Genomic DNA, 22,628 nt, shown 5'->3' with positions numbered 1-22,628 from the left:
AGATTATCAATATTACAGAGTTAAAAATTACAGTGACTGGTATAAAATATTGCTATAATATTGAGTTTTAGATTTGATTTTCCCTATAGGTTATTTTAGGTTTGCCCATTCTGTGGCATTAGCTTCTGAGGTTAGCGATTGTGTGTGTGTTTTATCATGTAGTACATCACGAATATCGTGTAATTGAAGTGTACATGATACACATGAAACTTCACATCTTTTTATTGTAAATTACTAATTGAACGCTGTCCAAGAATTCACTGTTGTTTCTGTTATTAAATTGTGAATGTTACCAGCTAATCATCAAACTAAATAACACTGAGATTGCAGTATGTCCAAAGGTGAAAGATCTAGTTAATGGATTGTTGCAGTTTTAAGGTTTTAAATAGGGGCCGGTGATATCACTGATGACTATGTTGTCATTAATATTTTAGTTTTGAATTCTCACAGAACTTAGTATCAAATAGATAAGCTTTAATTTCCCATATGACAGTAAATCAGAGTAATCTGAATATAGAAATCAGAGACACATACCTTGAAGAGAACTTGACACGATGTACACGATCCTGGTTGTAAGGAATAGAAATAGATCTCTCTTGGATCTTAAAGATACAATGCAATACTTTGGTAGAATTCTGAATCATACATTTTTTGAGTTATTAATTCATGGGAAAATGTCATTCTTCACAAAGAGATGTTTTCTTAAAAATCCAGCTTATAAAATCTGATTTTCATAAATAGATTGTATTTCATTATTACTTATAGTATAACATTAGAACTACTTAACCATAATTTTTGAATATATCCTTGAATTTTAGTATAAAAACAGATTCTGGAGATCATATAATCAAACACCCTCATTTATTATTGAGGAATCTGTATCCCAGAGATGGAAAATGACTTTTCTAAGAACTTTACATCAAGTCAAAGGATATCTTTAATCAGACTGTAGGTCTCCCACCTGCTAATTTAATGTTCTTTCTATGTTTTCATATTACTTTTTATACCAAGTTCAAACTTCCCACTCACTCACCCTTTCAAGCTAATACTAGATTTTCAAAAGTTGTAACACACATACACATCACTAAAAACCTCTCAAGAGTCTAAAGTGTTCCTTCTTTATTTTTATTGGAGTATAGTTGCAATATTGTGTTAGTTTATACTGTACAGCAAAGTGAATCAGCTATATGTATACATATATCCCCTCTTTTTTGGATTTCCTTCTCATTTAGGTCACCACAGAGCACTGAGTAGAGTTCCCTGTGCTACACAGTAGGTTCTCACTAGTTATTTTATACATAGTATCAATAGTGTATATATGTCAATCCCAACCTCCCAATTCATCCCACCCCCCCTTTCGCCCTTGGTGTCTATATGTTTGTTCTCTATGTCTGTGTCTCTAGTTCTGCTTTGTAAATAAGATCGTCTGTACCAATTTTTTCAGATTCCACATATGTGTGTTAATATACAATATTTGTTTTTCTCTTTCTGACTTACTTCACTCTGTATGACAGACTCTAGGTCCATCCACGTCTGTACAAATGACCCAATCTCGCTCCTTTTTATGGCTGAGTAATATTCTGTTGTATATATGTACCACATCTTCTTTATCCATTCCTCTGTTGATGGACATTTAGGTTGCTTCCATGTCCTGGCTATTGTAAATAGTGCTGCAATGAACAATGGGGTGCATGTGTCTTTTTGAATTATGGTTTTCTCTGGGTATATGCCCAGCAGTGGGATTGCTGGGTCATATGGTAATTCTATATTTAGTTTTTTAAGGAATCTCCATACTGTTCTCCATAGTGGCTGTATCAATTTACATTCCCACCAACAATGCATGAAGGTTCCCTTTTCTCCACACCCTCTCCAGCATTTATTGTTTGTAGATTTTTTCATGATGGACATTCTGACAGGTGTCAGGTGGTACCTCATTGTAGTTTTGATTTGCATTTCTCTAATAATTAGTGATGTTGAGCATCTTTTCGTGTGTTCGTCGGCCATCTGTATGTCTTCTTTGGAGAAATGTCTATTTAGGTCTCCTGCCCATTTTTGGATTGGGTTGTTTGTTTTTATTGATACTGAGCTTCATGAGCTGTTTGTATATTTTGGAGATTAATCCTTTGTCAGTTGCTTCATTTGCAAATATTTTCTCTCATTCTGTGGGCTGTCTTTTCGTCTTGTTTATGGTTTCCTTTGTTGTGCAAAAGCTTCTAAGTTTAACTATGTCCCATTTGTTTATCTTTGTTTTTATTCTTATTACTCTAGGAGGTGGGTCAAAAAAGATCTTGCTAAGATTTATGTCAAAGAGTGTTCTGCCTATGTTTTCCTCCAAGAGTTTTATAGTGTGTGGCCTTACTCATCTTTAAGAAAGTATGTATTTTTTCACTTTACAACTTGACTGTAATATCATAATCAGAGTTCCAAATACTTTTCAATTCTAAATAAATTAATTTTTATTTTATTAACTATTCATTCATCTAATACAGCAAAAAGACTCAAGAAAGAGCACATATAATGAGCCAGCTTCCATCAGTGGTGCAGATTTACCTTCTGCCAACATTAATATATAGGGCCATGGAGTGTTGCCTTGTCGGCTTAATTTAATTTTATCATCTCTCTAGGTTTCTACTCAAAATAGTTTTTAGCTACCCCCCAAAATAGATCATTCTGACATTCAACAAGGCAGTCATATTAGATTCTTTAGAAAGGAAAATTCAACATGTTACAATAAAAAATAAATTTAGCATTTTCATGCTGATAAAATCACGCTATAGTTTCTAGAAACTATAATAACCTTACTACACTTTTTTTTCTCTTATGTAGTAACTTATCAAGGTTGTCTTTATACTCCAACAGACAGATACATAAGAAGTGAAAAATGTTGTCAATCGTTCACATGTTTTGTTAATGAATGTTTCCAAATACAACCAGATGTTTGGCAGTATGCAGGATAAGCATCTGACTGACTTTTTCCACTTTTGATTCAGATAACTGGAATCATATTGACCCAGTCTAGGCCTCCTGGTTCATGAAGCTGATCTCAGAAAGTTTATTGAAACTAGTTTACCAGAGGCCAAAATTACTCAGAAGAGATAAAGGGCAAAAATAAGAAAGGCTAATACCTAATATGAATTGACTGTATTTGTTCTGAAAAATGGGGAGAAGAAAATGATAGTAAGAATAGCATATGTTATGGCAAATGATGTATTCCAAATCAACCAGACACAGCTCATTATATTTTGGGCTTAACGTATCATGCTTATAGTAATAATTCTTATCTGGGAGTAAGAGTAAAGTCATCATTTAATAAGGCAGAGAGGGGGACACATTGCCTCTTGTAATTAAATAATACAATCCAGCATATTTTCCTTCTGCCAGTAATTAGTATTTATAAAGCAGTACTCTGTTATTCATTTCAGAGGACTGTTAGTATCAGAAAGAACATATTTAAGAAGGATGGACCCAGCAATCCCTCTACTGGGCATATACCCAGAGAAAACCACAGTTCCAAAAGACACATGCGGATAGCTTCAAGACGGCAGAGGAGTAAGACATGGAGATCACCTTCCTCCCCACAAGTACATCAAAAATACATCTACATGAGGAACAGCTCCTACAGAACACCTACTGAACGCTGGCAGAAGTCCTCAGACTTCCCCAAAGGCAAGAAACTCCCCACATACCTGGGTAGGGCAAAAGAAAAAAGAAAAAACAGAGACAAAAAAATAGGGATGGGACCTGCACCTCTGGGAGGGAGCCGTGAAGGAGGAATAGTTTCCACACACTAGGAAGCCCCTTCACTGGTGGAGATGGGGGGTGGGCGGGGGGGAATCTTCAGAGCTATGGAGGAGAGCACAGCAACAGGGGTGCTGAGGGCAAAGCGGAGAGATTCCCGCACAGAGGATCACTGCCGACCAGCACTCACCAGCCTTAGAGGCTTGTCGGCTCACGTGCGGGGGCAGGTGGGGGCTGGAGGCTGAGGCTCGGGCTTCGGAAGTCAGAACCCAGGGAGAGGACAGGGTTTGGCTGCATGAACACAGCCTGAAGGGGGCTAGTGCACCACAGCTAGCCAGGAGGGAGTCTGGGAAAAAGTCTGGAACTGCCTAATAGGCAAAAGACCATTGTTTCGGGGTGCACGAGGAGAGGGAATTCAGAGTACCACCTAAACAAGCTCCAGAGATGGGCACGAGCCATGGCTACCAGCACAGAACCCAGAGACAGGCATGACATACTAAGGCTGCTACTGCAGCCACCAAGAAGACTGTGTGCAAGCACAGGTCACTATCCACACCTGCCCTCCTGGAAGCCTGTATAGCCCGCCGCTGCCAGGGTCCCGTGATCCAGGGACAACTACCCCAGGAGAACACACGGCGCGCCTCAGGCTGTTGCAACATCACGCCAGCCTCCGCCACCGCAGGCTCGCCCCGCATTCTGTACCCCTCCCTCCCCCTGGCCTGAGTGAGCCAGAGTCCCCAAATCAGCTGTTCCTTTAACCCTGTCCTGTCTGAGCGAAGAACAGACGCCCTCAGGCAACCTACATGCAGAGGCGGGGCCAAATCCAAAGCTGAACCCCAGGAGCTGTGGGAACAAAGAAGAGAAAGGGAAATCTCTCCATGCAGCCCCAGGAGCAGTGGATTAAATCTCTACAATCAAATTAAAGTACCCTGCATCTGTGGAATACCAGAATAGAGAATGAATCATCCCAAAATTGAGGTGATGGACTTTGGGAGCAACTATAGATGTGGGGTTTGTTTTCTGCATCTAATTTGTATCTGGTTTTATGTTTATCTTACTTTAGTATTTAGAGCTTATTATCATTGTTAGATTTGTTTATTGATTGGGTTGCTCTCTCCCTTTTTCATATATATATATATATTTTTTTTTTCCTTTTTCTCCCTTTGTGAGTGTGTATGTGTATGTTTCTATGTGTGATTTTGTCTGTATAGCTTTGTTTTTACCATTTGTCCTAGGGTTCTTTCTGTTGGTTTTTTGGTTTTTTTTTTAGTATAGTTTTTAGCACTTGTTATCATTGGTGGGTTTGTTTTTTGGTTTGGTTGCTCTCTTCTTTCTTTTTTTTACTGCTTTTTTATTTTTAATAATATATATTTTATTTTTTATTTTAATAACTTTATTTTATTTTTCTTTCTTTCTTTTTCTTCCTTCCTTTTCTTCTGAGCCATGTGGCTGACAGGGTCTAGGTGCTCCGGCCGGGTGTCAGGCCTAAGCCTCTGAGGTGGGAGAGCTGAATTCAGGACATTAGACCACAGAGACCTACCAGAGCCATGTAATATCAAATGGTGAGAGCTCTCTCAGAGATCTCCAGCTCAACGTGAAGACCCAGCTCCACTCAACGACCAGCAAGCTACAGTGCTGGACACCCTATGCCAAACAACTAGCAAGACAGGAACACAACCCCACCCATTAGCAGAGAGGCTGCCAAAAATCACAATAAGTTCACAGAGACCTCAAAACACACCACCGGATGTGGTACTGCCCACCAGAAAGACAAGATCTAGCCTCATCCACAAGAACACAGGCACCAGTCCCCTCCACCAGGAAGCATACACAACCCACTGAACCAACCTCACCCACTGGGGGCAGACACCAAAAACAACGGGAACTATGAACCTCTAGCCTGTGAAAAGGAGACCCCAAACACAGTAAGTTAAGTGAAATGAGAAGACAGAGAAATACACAGCAGACGAAGGAGCAAGATAAAAACCCACCATACCAAACAAACGAAGAGGAAATAGGCAGTCAATCTGAAAAAGAATTCAGAATATGATAGTAAAGATGGCCCAAAATCTTGGAAATAGAATATACAAGAAACATTTAAGAAGGACCTAGAAGAACTAAAGAGCAAACAAACAATGATGAACAACACAATAAATGAAATTTAAAATTCTCTAGAAGGAATCAATAGCAGAAAGACTGAGGCAGAAGAACGGATAAGTGACCTGGAAGATAAAATAGTGGAAATAACTACTGCAGAGCAGGATAAAGAAAAAAGAATGAAGAGAATTGAGGACAGTCTCAGAGACCTCTGGGACAACATTAAACACATCAACATTCGAATTATAGGGGTCCCAAAAGAAGAAGAGAGAGAAAAAGGCACTGAGAAAATATTTGAAGAGATTATACTTGAAAACTTCCCTAATATGGGAAAGGAAATAGTCAGTCAAGTCCACAAGCACAGAGAGTGCCATGCAGGATAAATCCAAGGCGAAACACATCAAGACACATATTAATCAAAGTATCAAAAATTAAATACAAAGAAAAAATATTAAAAGCAGCAAGGGAAAAGCAACAAATAACATACAAGGGAATCCCCATATGGTTAACATCTGATCTTTCAGCAGAAACTCTACAAGCCCAAAGGGAGTGGCAGGACATATTTAAAGTGATGAAAGGGAAAAACCGACAACCAAGATTACTCTACCCAGCAAGGATCTCATTCAGAATCAACAGGAAATTAAAACCTTTACAGAAAAGCAAAAGTTAAGAGAATTCAGAACCACCAAACCAGCTTTACAACAAATGCTAAAGGAACTTCTCTAAGTGGGAAACACAAGAGAAAGGAAAACACCTACAATAACAAACCCAAAACAATTAAGAAAATATCGATAACTACCTTAAAGGTAAATGGATTAAATGCTCCAACAAAAGACATAGACTGGCTGAACGGATACAAACACAAGACCTGTACATATGCTGTCTACAAGAGACCCACTTCAGACCTAGGGACACATGCAGACTGAAAGTGAGGGGATGGAAAAAGATATTCCATGCAAATGGAAATCAAAAGAAAGCTGGAGTAGCAATTCTCAGATCAGACGAAATAGACTTTAAAATAAAGACTATTACAAGAGACAAAGAAGGACACTACATAATGATCAAGGGATCAATCCAAGAAGAAGATATAACAATTGTAAATATTTATGCACCCAACATAGGAGCACCTCAATACATAAGGCAAATGCTAACAGCCATAAAAGGGGAAATCGACAGTAACACAATCATAGTAGGGGACTTTAACACCCCACTTTCACCAATGGACAGATCATCCAAAATAAAAATATAAAAGGAACCACAAGCTTTAAATGATACATTAAACAAGATGGACTTAATTGATATTTATAGGATATTCCATCCAAAAGCAACAGAATACACTTTCTTCTCAAGTGCTCATGGAACATTCTCCAGGATAGATCATATCTTGGGTCACAAATGAAGCCTTGGTAAATTTAAGAAAATTGAAATCTTATCAAGTATCTTTTCCATCGACAACGCTATGAGACTAGATATCCATTACAGGAAAAAACCTGTGAAACATACAAACACATGGAGGCTAAACAATACACTACTAAATAACCAAGAGATCACTGAAGATATCAAAGAGGAAATAAAAAAATACCTAGAAACAAATGACAATGAAAACAGGATGAACTCAAACCTATGGGATGCAGCAAAAGTAGTTCTAAGAGGGAAGTTGATAGCAATACAATCCTACCTCAAGAAAGAAGAAACATCTCAAATAAACAACCTAACCTTACACCTAATGCAGTTAGAGAAAGAAGAACAAAAAAACCCCAAAGTTAGCAGAAAGAAAGAAATCATAAAGATCAGATCAGAAATAAATGAAAAAGAAATGAAGGAAACAGTAGCTGAGATCAGTAAAAGGAAAAGCTGGTTCTTTGAGAAGATAAACAAAATTGATAAATCACTAGCCATACTCATAAAGAAAAACGGGAGAAGGCTCAAATCAATAGAATTAGCAAAGAAGAAGGAGAAGTAAAAACTGACACTGCAGAAATACAAAGGATCATGAGAGATTACTATAAGCAACTGTATGCCAATAAAATGGACAACCTGGAAGAAATGGACAAATTCTTAGAAAAGCACAACCTCCTGAGCCTGAACCAGGAAGAAATAGAAAATATAAACAGACCAACCACTGAAATTGAAACTGTGATTAAAAATCTTCCAACAAACAAAAGCCCAGGACCAGATGGCTTCACAGGCGAATTCTATCAAACATTTAGAGAAGAGCTAACACCTATCCTTCTCAAACTCTTCCAAAATATAGCAGAGTGAGGAACACTCTCAAACTCATTCTACGAGGCCACCACCACCCTGATACCAAAACCACACAAAGATGTCACAAAAAAGATAAATATAGACCAATATCACTGATGAACATAGATGCAAAAATCACTAACAAAATACTAGCAAACAGAATCCAACAGCACATTAAAAGATTCATACACCATGATCAAGCGAGGTTTATCCCAGGAATGCAAGGATTCTTCAATATATGCAAATCAATCAATGTGATAAACCATATTAACAAATTGAAGGAGAAAAATCATATGATCATGTCAGTAGATGCAGAAAAAGCTTTCAAAAAAATTCAACACCCATTTATGATAAAAACTCTCCAGAAAGTAGGCATAGAGGGAACCTACCTCAACATAATAAAGGCCATATATGACAAACCCACAGCCAACATCATTCTCAAAGGTGAAAAACTGAAACCATTTCCACTAAGATCAGGAACAAGACAAGGTTGCCCACTCTCACCACTATTATTCAACATAGTTTTGGAAGTTTTAGCCACAGAAATCAGAGAAGAAAAGAAATAAAAGGAATTCAAATTGGAAAAGAAGAAGTAAAGTTGTTACTGTTTGCAGATGACATGATACTATACATAGAGAATCCCAAAGATGCTACCAGAAAACTACTGGAGCTAATCAGTGAATTTGGTGAAGTAGCAGGATATAAAATTAATGCACAGAAATCTCTTGCATTCCTATACACTAATGATGAAAAATCTGAAAGAGAAATTAAGGAAACACTCCCATTTACCTTTGCAACAAAAAGAATAAAATACCTAGGAATAAAGCTACTTAAGGAGACAAAAGACCTATATGCAGAAAACTATAAGACACTGATGAAAGAAATTGAAGATGATACAAACAGATGGAGAGATATACCATGTTCTTGATTGGGAAGATTCAACATTGTGAAAATGACTATACTACCCAAAGCAATCTACAGATTCAATGCAATCCCTATCAAGCTACCAATAGCATTTTTCACAGAACTAGAACAAAAAAGTTGACAATTTGTATGGAAACACAAAAGACCCCGAATAGCCAAGGCAATCTTGAGAAAGAAAAACGGAGCTGGAGGAATTAGGCTCCCTGACTTCAGAATATACTACAAAGCTACAGTAATCAAGACAGTATGATACTGGCACAAAAACAGAAATATAGATCAATGGAACAGGATAGAAAGCCCAGAGATAAACCCATGCACATATCACCTTATCTTTGATAAAGGAGGAAAGAATATACAATGGGGAAAAGACAGCCTCTTCCGTAAGTGGTGCTGGGAAAACTGGACAGCTACATGTAAAAGAATGAAATTGGAACACTCCCTAACACTATACACAAAAATAAACTCAAAATGGATTAAAGATTTAAATGTAAGGCCAGACACTATAAAACTCTTAGAGGAAAACATAGGCAGAACACTGCATGACATAAATAACAGCAAGATCCTTTTTTGACCCCTCGCCTAGAGAAATGGAAATAAAAACTAAAATAAACAAATGGGACCTAATGAAACTTAAAAGCTTTTGCACAACAAAGGAAACCATAAACAGGACGAAAAGACGCCCCTCAGAATGGGAGAATATATTTGCAAATGAAGCAACTGACAAAGGATTAATCTCCAAAATATACAGACAGTTCATGCAGTTCAATATCAAAAAAAGAAAAAACCCAATCCAAAAATGGGCAGAAGACCTAAATAGACATTTCTCCAAAGAAGATATACAGATTGCCAACCAACACATGAAAGGATGCTCAACATCACTAATCATTAGAGAAATGCAAATCAAAACTACAATGAGGTATCACCTCACACCGGTCAGAATGGCCATCATCAAAAAATCTAGAAACAATAAATGCTGGAGAGGGTGTGGAGAAAAGGGAACCCTCTTGCATTGTCGGTGGGAATGTAAATTGATACAGCCACTATGGAGAACAGTATGGATGTTCCTTAAAAAACTAAAAATAGAACTAGCATACGACCCAGCCATCCCACTACTGGGCATATACCCTGAGAAAACCATAATTCAAAAAGAGTCATGGACCACAATGTTCATTGCAGCTCTATTTACAATAGCCAGGACATGGAAGCAACCTAAGTGTCCATCGACAGATGAATAGATAAAGAAGATGTGGCATATGTATACAATGGATTATTACACAGCTATTAAAAGAAATGAAATTGAGTTATATGTAGTGAGGTGGATGGACCTAGAGACTGTCATACAGAGTGAAGTAAGTCAGAAAGAGAAAAATAAATACTGTATGCTAACACATATATATGGAATCTAAAAAAAAAATGGTTCTGAAGAACCTAGGGGCAGGACAGGAATAAGAGGCAGATGTAGAGAATGGACTTGAGGACACGGGGAGAGGGAATGGTAAGCTGGGAAGATGTGAGTGAGTGGCATGGACATATATACACTACCAAATGTAAAATAGATAGCTAGTGGGAAGCAGCCGCATAGCACATGGAGATCAGCTTGGTGTTTTGTGTCCACCTAGAGGGGTGGGATAGGGAGGGAGACGCAAGAGGGAGGGGATATGTGGATATATGTTTATGTATAGCTGATTCACTTTGTTATACAGCAGAAACTAACACACCATTGTGAAGCAATTATACTCCAATAAAGATGTTAAAAAAAATATGTACAGCTGCATGTAAAGGATGTTTCAAAAAATCTATCATGCCATTCTGTGTGTGTATATGTACAGATATGGAATTAAACACATAAGAATACATAAAAAATAAGTCACATGCACCCCAATGTTCATTGCAGCACTATTTACAATAGCCAGGTCATGGAAGCAACCTAAATGCCCATCGACAGACAAATGGTTAAAGAAGAAGTGGTACATATATACAATGGAATATTACTCAGTCATAAAAAGGAACGAAACTGGGTCATTTGTACAGACGTGGATGGACCTAGAGACTGTCATACAGAGTGAAGTAAGTCAGAAAGAGAAAAACAAATATCGTATATTAATGCATTTATGTGTAATCTATTAAAATGGTACAGATGCACCGGATTGCAAGGTAGAAATAGAGACAGAGATGTAGAGAACAAACATATGGACACCAAGCGGAAAAAGCAAGGGGGGTGGGGTGGTGGTGGGATGAATTCGGAAATTGGGATTGACATATATACACTAATATGTATAAAATAGATAACTAGTAAGAACCTGCTGTATAAAAAATAAATAAATAAAATAAAATTTAAAACAATAAAAATAAGAAGGATGATTGTCCATGACATACATCATAATGGACTACTGTGAAGCATCTTGAAAGAGGAAATATAGTGATCTTGGGCCCTTGTCCTAATTAAGAACAGGAATGAGACTCATGACTCACTATGAGTAAGGCAAGAATTTCTGAGTTCTTCACCCATCCACCTATCTGTCCTTAGTGACCAAAAATTTTTTAGATAGCTAGCTGTAAGGAATGCTGTCTATAATAACACTACCTTATCCACACAGGAATTGAAACTGCTACTCGGTCCTCACCAATACCATGTGCTAAATATCTATTAATAAACTCGTGAAGACAAAAGTCAACCTGGACACCAGGACTGACTTGATTATTCCCATAAATCTAAGAAAATAAGTGACAGATTAAATGACCCAGACCCTGTCATAAACTACATCTCAGAACAGAAATGATCAAGGGAAAAAGTATGTGTGATTGTGTTACAAGCTGAACTACTGAATTTTTCATGGGCAATATTTTTACTTAAAAGAATGACTGATGAGACAAACTGTAGTTATTCAACTTGGGTATCTGGCAGGTATTTTATTTAAAATCAACAAAGTAAGCCTATCAATTCAAGGAAAAAGCAACTGATGTTAGTTGTTAGCAATGATAAAATTGAGCTTTCAATTGAATGTTAGAATTTTAAACTCATCTATCACTGTGCATTTGACAGCTTATCAACACTCAATAATTTTTATGATGAAATTGATGATATTAACAAATGTCATTTTTTGGTGTTGTAAAATAAAACGTGTAAATATTTGGAAAGATCTACATACACAGTGAACCAATATTTTCCGACTGACCAATGCACGAAGATACAAAATTGTGTATGAGCAAAACATCTATTCACAGCACACAACAGACTTGTGGATTTTAATATTACTGAATATTCAAAATTTCACTGATATGGTTTTGGACTCCACTTCTCTAGTTGTGGTATATTTCAAAGAATATCGACAATTATCTGAAAAATCTATGGAAATTCTCTTTTTCCAACCACCTGTATGTGAGATGTCAGCTTTTACTCATATACTTCAACCTAAACAACATATGGCAACAGATTGAATGCAGAAGCAGATATGAGAATCCAGCTGTTTTCCATTAAGCAAGATGGAAAATGGCTATTTTCATTAAAATTTGTTTCTTATATTAACATCTAATAGTTTTCTTACTTTTTAAATGAAGTAATAAATATTTTAAATTTTGGGGGTTTAATTTCTAATACATCATATATTGAATGACACAATCCAACTAAGCAAAAGCTTTTTGGGGTCTTCAATGTTTAAGAGTATAAAGACATCCTGAGACCAAAATGTTTAAGAACCACTGTTCCAGGCACTTATTAGTGTCACAGCAACTCATATAGAGAAACTTACCTCATTTTCTTTAGGATTTGGAATGTATGGCTGCAATGGTTCTATTTGGACTTCAGCCTGAATTGAATGAAATACTTCATCATTATCTGATGATTCATCTTCCTTTTCCTTGAAACAAAAAGGAAAATAAGTATTTTACTTGTTGTTAAACTGTAAATAATATGAGCAATTCCCATCATCTTAATGTTCAATTAAAAAAATAATTTTCAGATATTCAAATTGATTTAAGCCTGTAGTTTCTAATAGTTTTTGGTCCTGGATCCCTTTCAGAATCTGAGTAATGCTACAGATTCTCTGTAGAAAACTGCATACAGACAGACACATGTCTCTGCAAGTATTTTCAGGGGGATCACTGGCCACCTGCAACTCACCTATTAGACCCAGGTTAAAAGTCTCTGGTCTAAAGCTTAACTCATAGCCCCAAACTGTCACATTTAATAAGCGGTTATAACTACAAAGTTTGGCCCTCCTGTGCAGTGGAAGATCTGCAACACAGCAGTGCAAATATTTCTTCTTGATTGACTCCTAGCAGTTTAGGAAAGTTTCTGTTTTCCCATTTAAGCCAACTGATATTTCTCCAACTCAAAGAGAATAATGGGAATGTGTTTTCTTTCCTTCTAGTGAGTTGAAGCACTCACATATGTCTTTAAACTCTAATAAATTTTCAGGTATTGCAAAAGACCTATGACTTTGACTAGAACATCAATAATTTTCTTTTTCTTTATGTTTTCTTTAAGAGTTACACATAAAGGCAGGAATGTCTATACAAGATCCTAGGGTCATGGGATTAGTAACAATTATTTAGTAACTTTTTCTTCCATTTTAGAATGGCTTCTCACATAAATATTTAAAACACTGGATGCCAACAAGTATGGGTCATGCTACTAATACTATGAGTCTTGCAGAAATGCATAAAAGTCTTTTTAAAAAATGCAAAGCCCATTAGATCCAATTTTTACTAAGGCTCATTTTGGAATAGTCATTAGCATTTTAGATGCCTTAATGTCAGGCAAATATCAGCATTCTAGACTCATGCCACCCTTTCTCTATTTGGTTTCTTTTGCTTCTTATCTTCCTGTTTTTTGGGGGACTAGACATTCATTTCCCCTTTTGGGCCTTTCTTTTCTTGTTGCTTTTACCTTTTCTCATGTTAAACATGTCAGGGAAATAGTATTTGCTCAATTAACTCAATGGACAAAAACCAAAAGTCTCCCTTATTCAGACGTTCAGACAAGGTTCATTTGTAATAACTACATTAATTATTATTAGGTAAATTGATATTGATACCAGGGTTTAATTTAGGATCCTCACAATGATTCCTTTTATGTAAATTGATGCTATGAAGTATTAGGAAACAACTGCTCTCCTGGTCTTTTTGACCTCTATAATTTGCTTACGAAGCCCACAAACCCTTCAGGATCAGATTAGATTTGCCAGATTGTATCCATCAACTCCAGCCCAATTATATCCATTTATATTAGAGAATTTTGAAAGAATGAAGTTTTGTTGACTAAACCAAAATAAGATAAAGAGATTAACATATTGCACCCCACATTTCAGAAGAGTGCAGAGATGAATTTGTAACTTGTGTCATGTTCTATGCAGGTACTTCATCAATTATGTAAAATGAGTGAAACGTAAGTGAGACAAGTCATACTTATGGTAACCATGTACAAAATGTTTTAGAAAATGCTTTTCCTTCTCAATTTGACCTTTAACATCCTGATGTACAAAAGCTAGTGCAATTCTCTTAAATAATACATTCAGCATTCTATGGGAAGGAAGAGCAAAATAAACTTAGAGGTTGGAGGAACAAAACCAAATTTGTTTTTGTGTTTATTTTTAATGAATTATATTTGAAATTTTGACCTATGAAAGTAATTTTTAAAGATCCAGTATAGTAACTTTAAATGTGCATATGATGTCCCTTTATTGGTTAAGGGAATAATAGGTAGAAATTTAACTAATAATTAAAGCCATATCTCTACAGAGATATTAAGCAATTACCTGGGTCATTCAAGCAAATTTTTCCTTCTCAAATTTAGTCACAATTATCTGGAAATTTCAGGATAATTTATTTGAAGCACAAATTATTTAGTTAATCTTCTCTGGGACACAAGGAATATTTATTTCATTTGGTTTTTACAGAGGGAACAGTTGAGTATGAACTAGCATATTTTCTCTGCATATTTGACTTAGGAAAAATATCAGAAACTCTTACATTTGCAACTTGTCTCAATTCCTCCTCATGCTGATTAAAGATATCCTCCCATCTGCGTTGGCGCCTTTGCCTATGGGCTTCTAAATCTGATAGCTCATACTCTTCAGGTCTGCGTGACAACTTTGCCCGGAACCTCTTTGGTGATAGTCTTTTTGCCAATGCCTGCCTTAGACTAGAAACTTTTGATTTTTTCTTCTGTGCTTGTTCTGGTTGAGAGTAAAACACGTCTGATGACAGGTTTTCCATCAGGGTTTGCAGTAGACCAAGCGGCTTTGAGTTATGTGAGTTTGGTGCTCGAAGTAAGTCTCTTGATAGTCCCTCTATCAGTGCTTGAACAGAGCCAACTGCCTGCGTGGGCTCTAGTGCCCAGGCCTGTGCTTGAGGTGACCTTTCATTTTGCCCCTCTACTGGAATGAGCACCTGAGTATCCAAATGTAGTGGCAACAGCACGTGGTGGTTCTGTGACAGTAGGGGCAGGAATACCTGGGCATGTACTCGTAATGACTCAGGTTCCTCTGCCTCTGTCTCTGCCTGTGTAGGCTCAGCAGCCTGTTCCTGTACCTCTGGCTGCTCGGGTGCCCTGTTCTGCTCCAGCTGCTGTTCAGGTACCTGGTTCTGTCTCTGCTGTTGTTCAGGGACCTGGCCCTGCCTTTGCTGTTGTTCAGGTACCTGATCTTGCCCTTGAAATTCCTCTGGTACCTGGTCCAGATCCTGCGGCTCTCCTGAGGCCTGGGGCTGGGCCTGATCCTGCTGCTCTTTGGGTACCTGGGCCTCTACCTGTAGAGGCCTAGGGGCCTTAACCTGAGTCTGTAGTGGCATAAGCATCCAGGCTGTCCTCCGTAGTCGTGGAGGTGCCTTCATCTGCATCTGTAGTGGCCTAGATGCCTTAGCCTTAACCTGAGCCTGTAGTGGCATGAACACCCGAGCTGCCCCCTGTAGTCGCTGAGGTGCCTGGGCTTGCCCCTGTAGAGGCCTAGGTGCACTGTCATGAGCCTGTAGTGGCATGAACACCCTGGCTGCTCCCTGGAGATGCTGAAGGGCCTGAACCTGTGGCTCTTCTCGATCAGGTAACCACCTTGGCTGAGAGGGTTCTCCATGCAGGACTCTAAGTGGTCTGCATCTACTGCTGGTAGGCAATCTCAGAAGCTCGTGAGTACAAGAAGGTCCCCTAGAAATAAACATACAAATGACTGCTGCACAATTAGAGTTGTCAGGAGAGTGAAGTCATTCAGGGGAAATGCTTTTATTTTAAAAGATGAACATTTTCTGCAATAAAGGTATTTTCGGTAAATCTTTCTTGAATCATTCCTGTAATGTCTGAAAGTCTTTGCATTACTAATATATTCAGTACTAATGGTCTTATAATATACTTGATCATTCTATTACCAGAAATTAAGGACTCTTTGGGTAGTAATAAAAACTTTTCCTCAACATTTCCACTCAAATATCTCTTGCAAATACAGATCTGTTTTTATTTTATCAGAAAGGATTAAGTTTTCTGAGTCACATACAACAGTATGGAATCAACTGTCTTACATGAATTGCTAACATCAAATTATATATGTAATTTGTCTAACGCACCTGAATCTTCTCATGGTATACTGCTCCTTAATAGCTTCTTCTCTTTCAAAGATCAGAGGTATTCCTTTTTATGAAAGAGAAAAAAATGCATAACAAACAACAGAGATTAAGATAATCCACCTTAGTCAATGTGCACCCTTTACTACTCAGGAAGCTGAGTGAATTTATAAGGACAAGAGGACTGTAACCCTTCACATAATGCCTAGTTGGTGATGGAGACAATATCCTTGTTCCTAGGCCTACTTCTGCAGCACGGTGCAGCTATTCCATAGAGACTAATTTCTCTCAGCATAGGAAAAAATATTTAGCAATCTGATTGCTGCAATTCTAAAGAGGAAAAATTGAGAAAGGTAAAAAGAGAAAGGGCCAAGAGAAACTAGATGGTTGGTGAGCATGGCTTACAGGTGTGTACTCTGGATTTAAGGACTTTATGGCTTGGGCCCACACCTATCTTTGGTCCTTTCAATGAGAAGGTAAAAATCTAAATTCTGGGTTTTACACTTGACACACTGAAAATGTTTGGCATCTTTCCTGTCAGCTGTGCAGTACTGAAATATAGAAGCTTAAAAATAAAAGAGTTTTCTTTTGAATTTCCTATATTAAAGAGTTTAGGAATGCGGCCTCCACTTTTCATGCATCGCCTCGGGGAGCGCTAGCCTCATGAAAAAGCTCAGGGTAAAGGCACAGCTGCCAAAGCAGGAGTGAGAGATACTTGACACCAGGAGGGAGATCCCAAAGAGGCGGCAGCTGCAGGAGGCGGGAGTCCTGGTCACTGTTGGCCTTCCCTGAGGGCTTCGACTGGGCCCCTCAGGCCGTGCACCGGATGAGCACCACACGCCCCATGGACCTGTCCTGCCTCACGTCACCCAAGAGTCGCCCTGTTGCCTAAATGAGCTGAAGTCTGAAAATTGCTCAGCAGGACCAGGCATAGCACGAGCCTCCTATCTTGTGGTTTCACTTGCCAAGGACCACTATCTTGATAATTCCGTGTGTCTGACAGGGTCTTGGTGCTCCAGCCTGGTGTCAGGTCTGAGGCTCTGAGGTGGGAGGACTCAGTTCAGGACACTGGTCCACCAGAGACCTCCTGGCCCCACATAATATCAATGAGCAAAAGCTCTCCCAGAGATCACCATCTCAATGCTAAGACCCAGCTCCACCCAACAGCCAGCAAGCCCCAGTGCTGGACGCCCCATGCCAAACAACTAGCAAGACAGGAACACAACCCCACCCATTAGCAGAGAGGCTGCCTAAAATCACAATAAGTTCACAGACATCCCCAAACACACCACCAGACGTAGCCCTGCCCACCTGAAAGACAAGATCTAGCCTCATCCACCAGAACACAGGCACCAGTCCCCTCCACCAGGAAGCATACACAACCCACTGAACCAACCTCACCCACTGGGGGCAGACACCAAAAACAACGGGAACTATGAACCTCTAGCCTGTGAAAAGGAGACCCCAAACACAGTAAGTTAAGCGAAATGAGAAGACAGAGAAATACACAGCAGACGAAGGAGCAAGATAAAAATCCACCATACCAAACAAACGAAGAGGAAATAGGCAGCCAACCTGAAAAACAATTCAGAATATGATAGTAAAGATGATCCAAAATCTTGGAAATAGAATATACAAGAAACATTTAAGAAGGACCTAGAAGAACTAAAGAGCAAACAAACAATGATGAACAACACAATAAATGAAATTTAAAATTCTCTAGAAGGAATCAATAGCAGAAAGACTGAGGCAGAAGAACGGATAAGTGACCTGGAAGATAAAATAGTGGAAATAACTACTGCAGAGCAGGATAAAGAAAAAAGAATGAAGAGAATTGAAGACAGTCTCAGAGACTTCTGGGACAACATTAACATTCGAATTATAGGGGTCCCAAAAGAAGAAGAGAGAGAAAAAGGCACTGAGAAAATATTTGAAGAGATTATACTTGAAAACTTCCCTAATATGGGAAAGGAAATAGTCAGTCAAGTCCACAAGCACAGAGAGTGCCATACAGGATAAATCCAAGGCAAAACACATCAAGACACATATTAATCAAAATATCAAAAATTAAATACAAAAAAAAATATTAATAGCAGCAAGGGAAAAGCAACAAATAACATACAAGGGAACCCCTATATGGTTAACATCTGATCTTTCAGCAGAAACTCTACAAGCCCAAAGGGAGTGGCAGGACATATTTAAAGTGATGAAAGGGAAAAACCGACAACCAAGATTACTCTACCCAGCAAGGATCTCATTCAGAATCAACAGGAAATTAAAACCTTTACAGAAAAGCAAAAGTTAAGAGAATTCAGAACCACCAAACCAGCTTTACAACAAATGCTAAAGGAACTTCTCTAGGCAGGAAACACAAGAGAAGGAAAAGACCTACAAAAACAAACCCAAAACAATTAAGAAAATGTTAATAGAAACATATATATTGATAATTACCTTGAATGTAAATGGGTTAAATGATCCAACCAAAAGACACAGACTGGCTGAATGGATACAAAAACAAGACCTGTGCATATGCTGTGTACAAGAGACCCACTTTAGACCTAGGGACACATATAGACTGAAAATGAGGGGATGGAAAAAGATATTCCATGCAAATGGAAATCAAAAGGAAGCTGGAGTATCAATTCTCATATCAGACGAAATAGACTTTAAAATAAAGACTATTACAAGAGACAAAGAAGGACACTACATAATGATCAAGGGATCAATCCAAGAAGAAGATATAACAATTGTAAATATTTATGCACCCAACATAGGAGCACCTCAATGCATAAGGCAAATGCTAACAGCCATAAAAGGGGAAATCGACAGTAACACAATCATAGTAGGGGACATTAACACCCCACTTTCACCAATGGACAGATCATCCAAAATGAAACTAAATAAGGAAACACAAGCTTTAAATGATACATTAGACAAGGTGGACTTAATTGATTTTATAGGACATTCCATCCAAAAACAACAGAATACACTTTCTTCTCAAGTGCTCATGGAACATCCTCCAGGATAGATCATATCTTGGGTCACAAATGAAACCTTGGTACATTTAAGAAACTTGAAATTGTATCAAGTATCTTCTCCCACCACAACGTTATGAAACTAGATATCTATTACAGGAAAGAAACCGTAAAAAATACAAACACATGGAGGCTAAACAATATGCTATTAAATAACCAAGAGATCACTGAAGATATCAAAGAGGAAATCAAAAAATACCTAGAAACAGATGACAATGAAAACACAGTGACCCAAAAGCTATGGGATGCAGCAAAAGCAGTTCTAACAGGGAAGTTTATAACAATAAAAACCTACCTCAAGAAAAGAGAAAAATCTCAAAGAAACAACCTAACCTTACACCAAAAGCAATTATAGAAAGAACAACAACAACAAAAAACAACCCAAAGTTAGCAGAAGGAAAGAAACCATAAAGATCAGATCAGAAGTAAATGAAAAAGACATGAAGAAAACGAGAGCAAACATCAATAAAACTAAAAGCTGGTTATTTGAGAAGATAAACAAAATTGATAAACCACTAGCCTGACTTATCAAGAAAAAAAGGGAGAAGACTCAAATTAACAGAATTAGAAATGAAAACGGAGAAGTAACAACTGACACTGCAGAAATACAAACGATCATGAGAGATTACTACAAGCAACTATATGCCAATAAAATGGACAACCTGGAAGAAATGGACAAATTCTTAGAAAAACACAACCTTCTGAGACTGAACCAGGAAGGAATAGAAAATATAAACAGACCAATCACAAGCACTGAAATTGAAACTGTGATTAAATATCTTCCAACAAACAAAAGCCAAGGACCAGATGGCTTCACAGGCGAATTCTATCAAACATTTAGAGAAGAGCTAACACCTATCTTTCTCAAACTCTTCCAAAATATAGAAGAGGGAGGAACACTCTCAAACTCATTCTATGAGGCCACCATCACCCTGATACCAAAACCAGACAAAGATGTCACAAAGAAAGAAAACTATAGGCCAATATCACTGATGAACATAGATGTAAAAATCCTCAACAAAATACTAGCAAACAGAATCCAACAGTACATTAAAAGGATCATATACCATGATCAAGTAGGGTTTATGCAGGGATGCAAGGATTCTTCAATATATGCAAATCAATCAATGTGAAACACCATATTAAAAAATTGAAGGATAAAAACCATATGATATCTCAAAAGATGCAGAAAAGATTTCGACAAAATTCAACACCCATTTAGGATAAAAATCCTCCAGAATGTAGTCATAGAGGGAACTTACCTCAACATAATAAAGTCATATATGACAAACCCACAGCCAACATTGTTCTCAATGGTGAAAAACTGAAACCGTTTCCACTAAGATCAGGAACAAGACAAGGTTGCCCACTCTCAGCACTATTATTCAACATAGTTTTGGAAGTTTTAGCCACAGAAATCAGAGAAGAAAAGAAATAAAAGGTATTCAAATTGGAAAAGAAGAAGTAAAGCTGTTACTGTTTGCAGATGACATGATACTATACATACAGAGTCCTAAAGACTCTACCAGAAAACTACTAGAGCTAATCAATGAATTGGTAAAGTAGCAGGATACAGAATTAATGCACAGAAATCTCTTGCATTCCTATACACTAATGATGAAAAATCTGAAAGAGAAATTAAGGAAACACTCCCATTTACCTTTGCAACAAAAAGAATAAAATACCTAGGAATAAACCTACCTAAGGAGACAAAAGACCTGTATGCAGAAAACTATAAGACACTGATGAAAGAAATTAAAGACAATACAAACAGATGGAGAGATATACCATGTTCTTGGATTGGAAGAATCAACATTGTGAAAATGACTATACTACCTAAAGCAATCTACAGATTCAGTGCAATCCTTTTCAAACTACCAATGGCATTTTTCATAGAACTAGAACAAAAATTTTCACAATTTGTATGGAAACAAAAAAGAGCCCAAATAGCCAAAGCAATCTTGAGAAAGAAAAACGGAGCTGGAGGAATCAGGCTCCCTGAATTCAGACTATACTACAAAGCTACAGTAATCAAGACAGTATGGTACTGGCACAAAAAGAGAAATATAGATCAATGGAACAGGATAGAAAGCCCAGAGATAAACCCACACACATATGGTCACCTTATGTTTGATAAAGGAGGTAAGAATATACAATGGAGAAAAGACAGCCTCTTCAATAAGTGGTGCTGGGAAAACTGGACAGCTACATGTAAAAGAATGAAATTAGAACACTCCCTAACACCATGCACAAAAATAAAATCAAAATGGATTAAAGACCTAAATGTAAGGCCAGACACTATAAAACTCTTTGAGGAAAACATAGACAGAACATTCTATGACATAAATCATAGCAAGATCCTTTTTGCCCCACTTCCTAGAGAAATGGAAAGAAAAACAAAAATAAACAAATGGGACCTAATGAAATGTAAAAGCTTTTGCACAACAAAGGAAACCATAAATAAGATGAAAAGACAACCCTCAGAATGGGAGAATATATTTGCAAATGAAGCAACTGACAAAGGATTAATCTCCAAAATATACAGACAGCTCATGCAGCTCAATATCAAAAAAACAAAAAAAACCCAATCCAAAAATGGGCCAAAGACCTAAATAGTCATTTCTCCAAAGAAGATATACAGATTGCCAACAAACACATGAAAGGATGCTCAACATCACTAATCATTAGAGAAATGCAAATCAATACTACAGTGAAGTATCACCTCACACCGGTCAGAATGGCCATCATGAACAAATCTACAAACAATAAATGCTGGAGAGGAAACCAGCAAGGAACACTCTTGCACTGTTGGTGGGAATGTAAACTGATACAGCCACTATGGAGAACAGTATGGAGGTTCCTTAAAAAACTAAAAATAGAACTACCATATGACCCAGCAATTCCACTACTGGGCATATACCCTGAGAAAACCATAATTCAAAAAGAGTCATGGACCACAATGTTCATTGCAGCTCTATTTACAATAGCCAGGACATGGAAGCAACCTAAGTGTCCATCGACAGATGAATGGATAAAGAATAT

At 37.7% G+C, this 22,628-nt stretch overlaps 1 protein-coding gene across 7 annotated transcripts in view; it reads right to left on the bottom strand.

Annotated features, from left to right (window-relative positions):
• NRK (Nik related kinase) overlaps positions 1–22,628 on the bottom strand; it is a 144,490-nt gene that overhangs the window by 32,789 nt on the left and 89,073 nt on the right. For 6 of the 7 annotated variants that reach the window (XM_082376999.1, XM_082377003.1, XM_082377000.1 and 3 more), the window contains 4 exons: positions 16,555–16,618; positions 14,974–16,141; positions 12,753–12,860; positions 535–602 (listed from right to left, as the gene is read on the bottom strand). In XM_082376999.1, the coding sequence (XP_082233125.1) occupies positions 535–602; positions 12,753–12,860; positions 14,974–16,141; positions 16,555–16,618 (1,408 nt within the window). The remainder of the gene's footprint in view (positions 1–534; positions 603–12,752; positions 12,861–14,973; positions 16,142–16,554; positions 16,619–22,628) is intronic. The other variant, XM_082377001.1, reaches the window with a different exon arrangement.

The sequence above is a fragment of the Balaenoptera borealis genome (genome assembly GCF_965194805.1).
Source record: "Balaenoptera borealis genome assembly, chromosome: X".
Taxonomy (NCBI): Eukaryota; Metazoa; Chordata; class Mammalia; order Artiodactyla; family Balaenopteridae; genus Balaenoptera; species Balaenoptera borealis.
The sequence above is the reverse complement of the archived record's forward strand: the minus strand, read 5'-3'. Positions and strand labels throughout refer to the sequence as shown.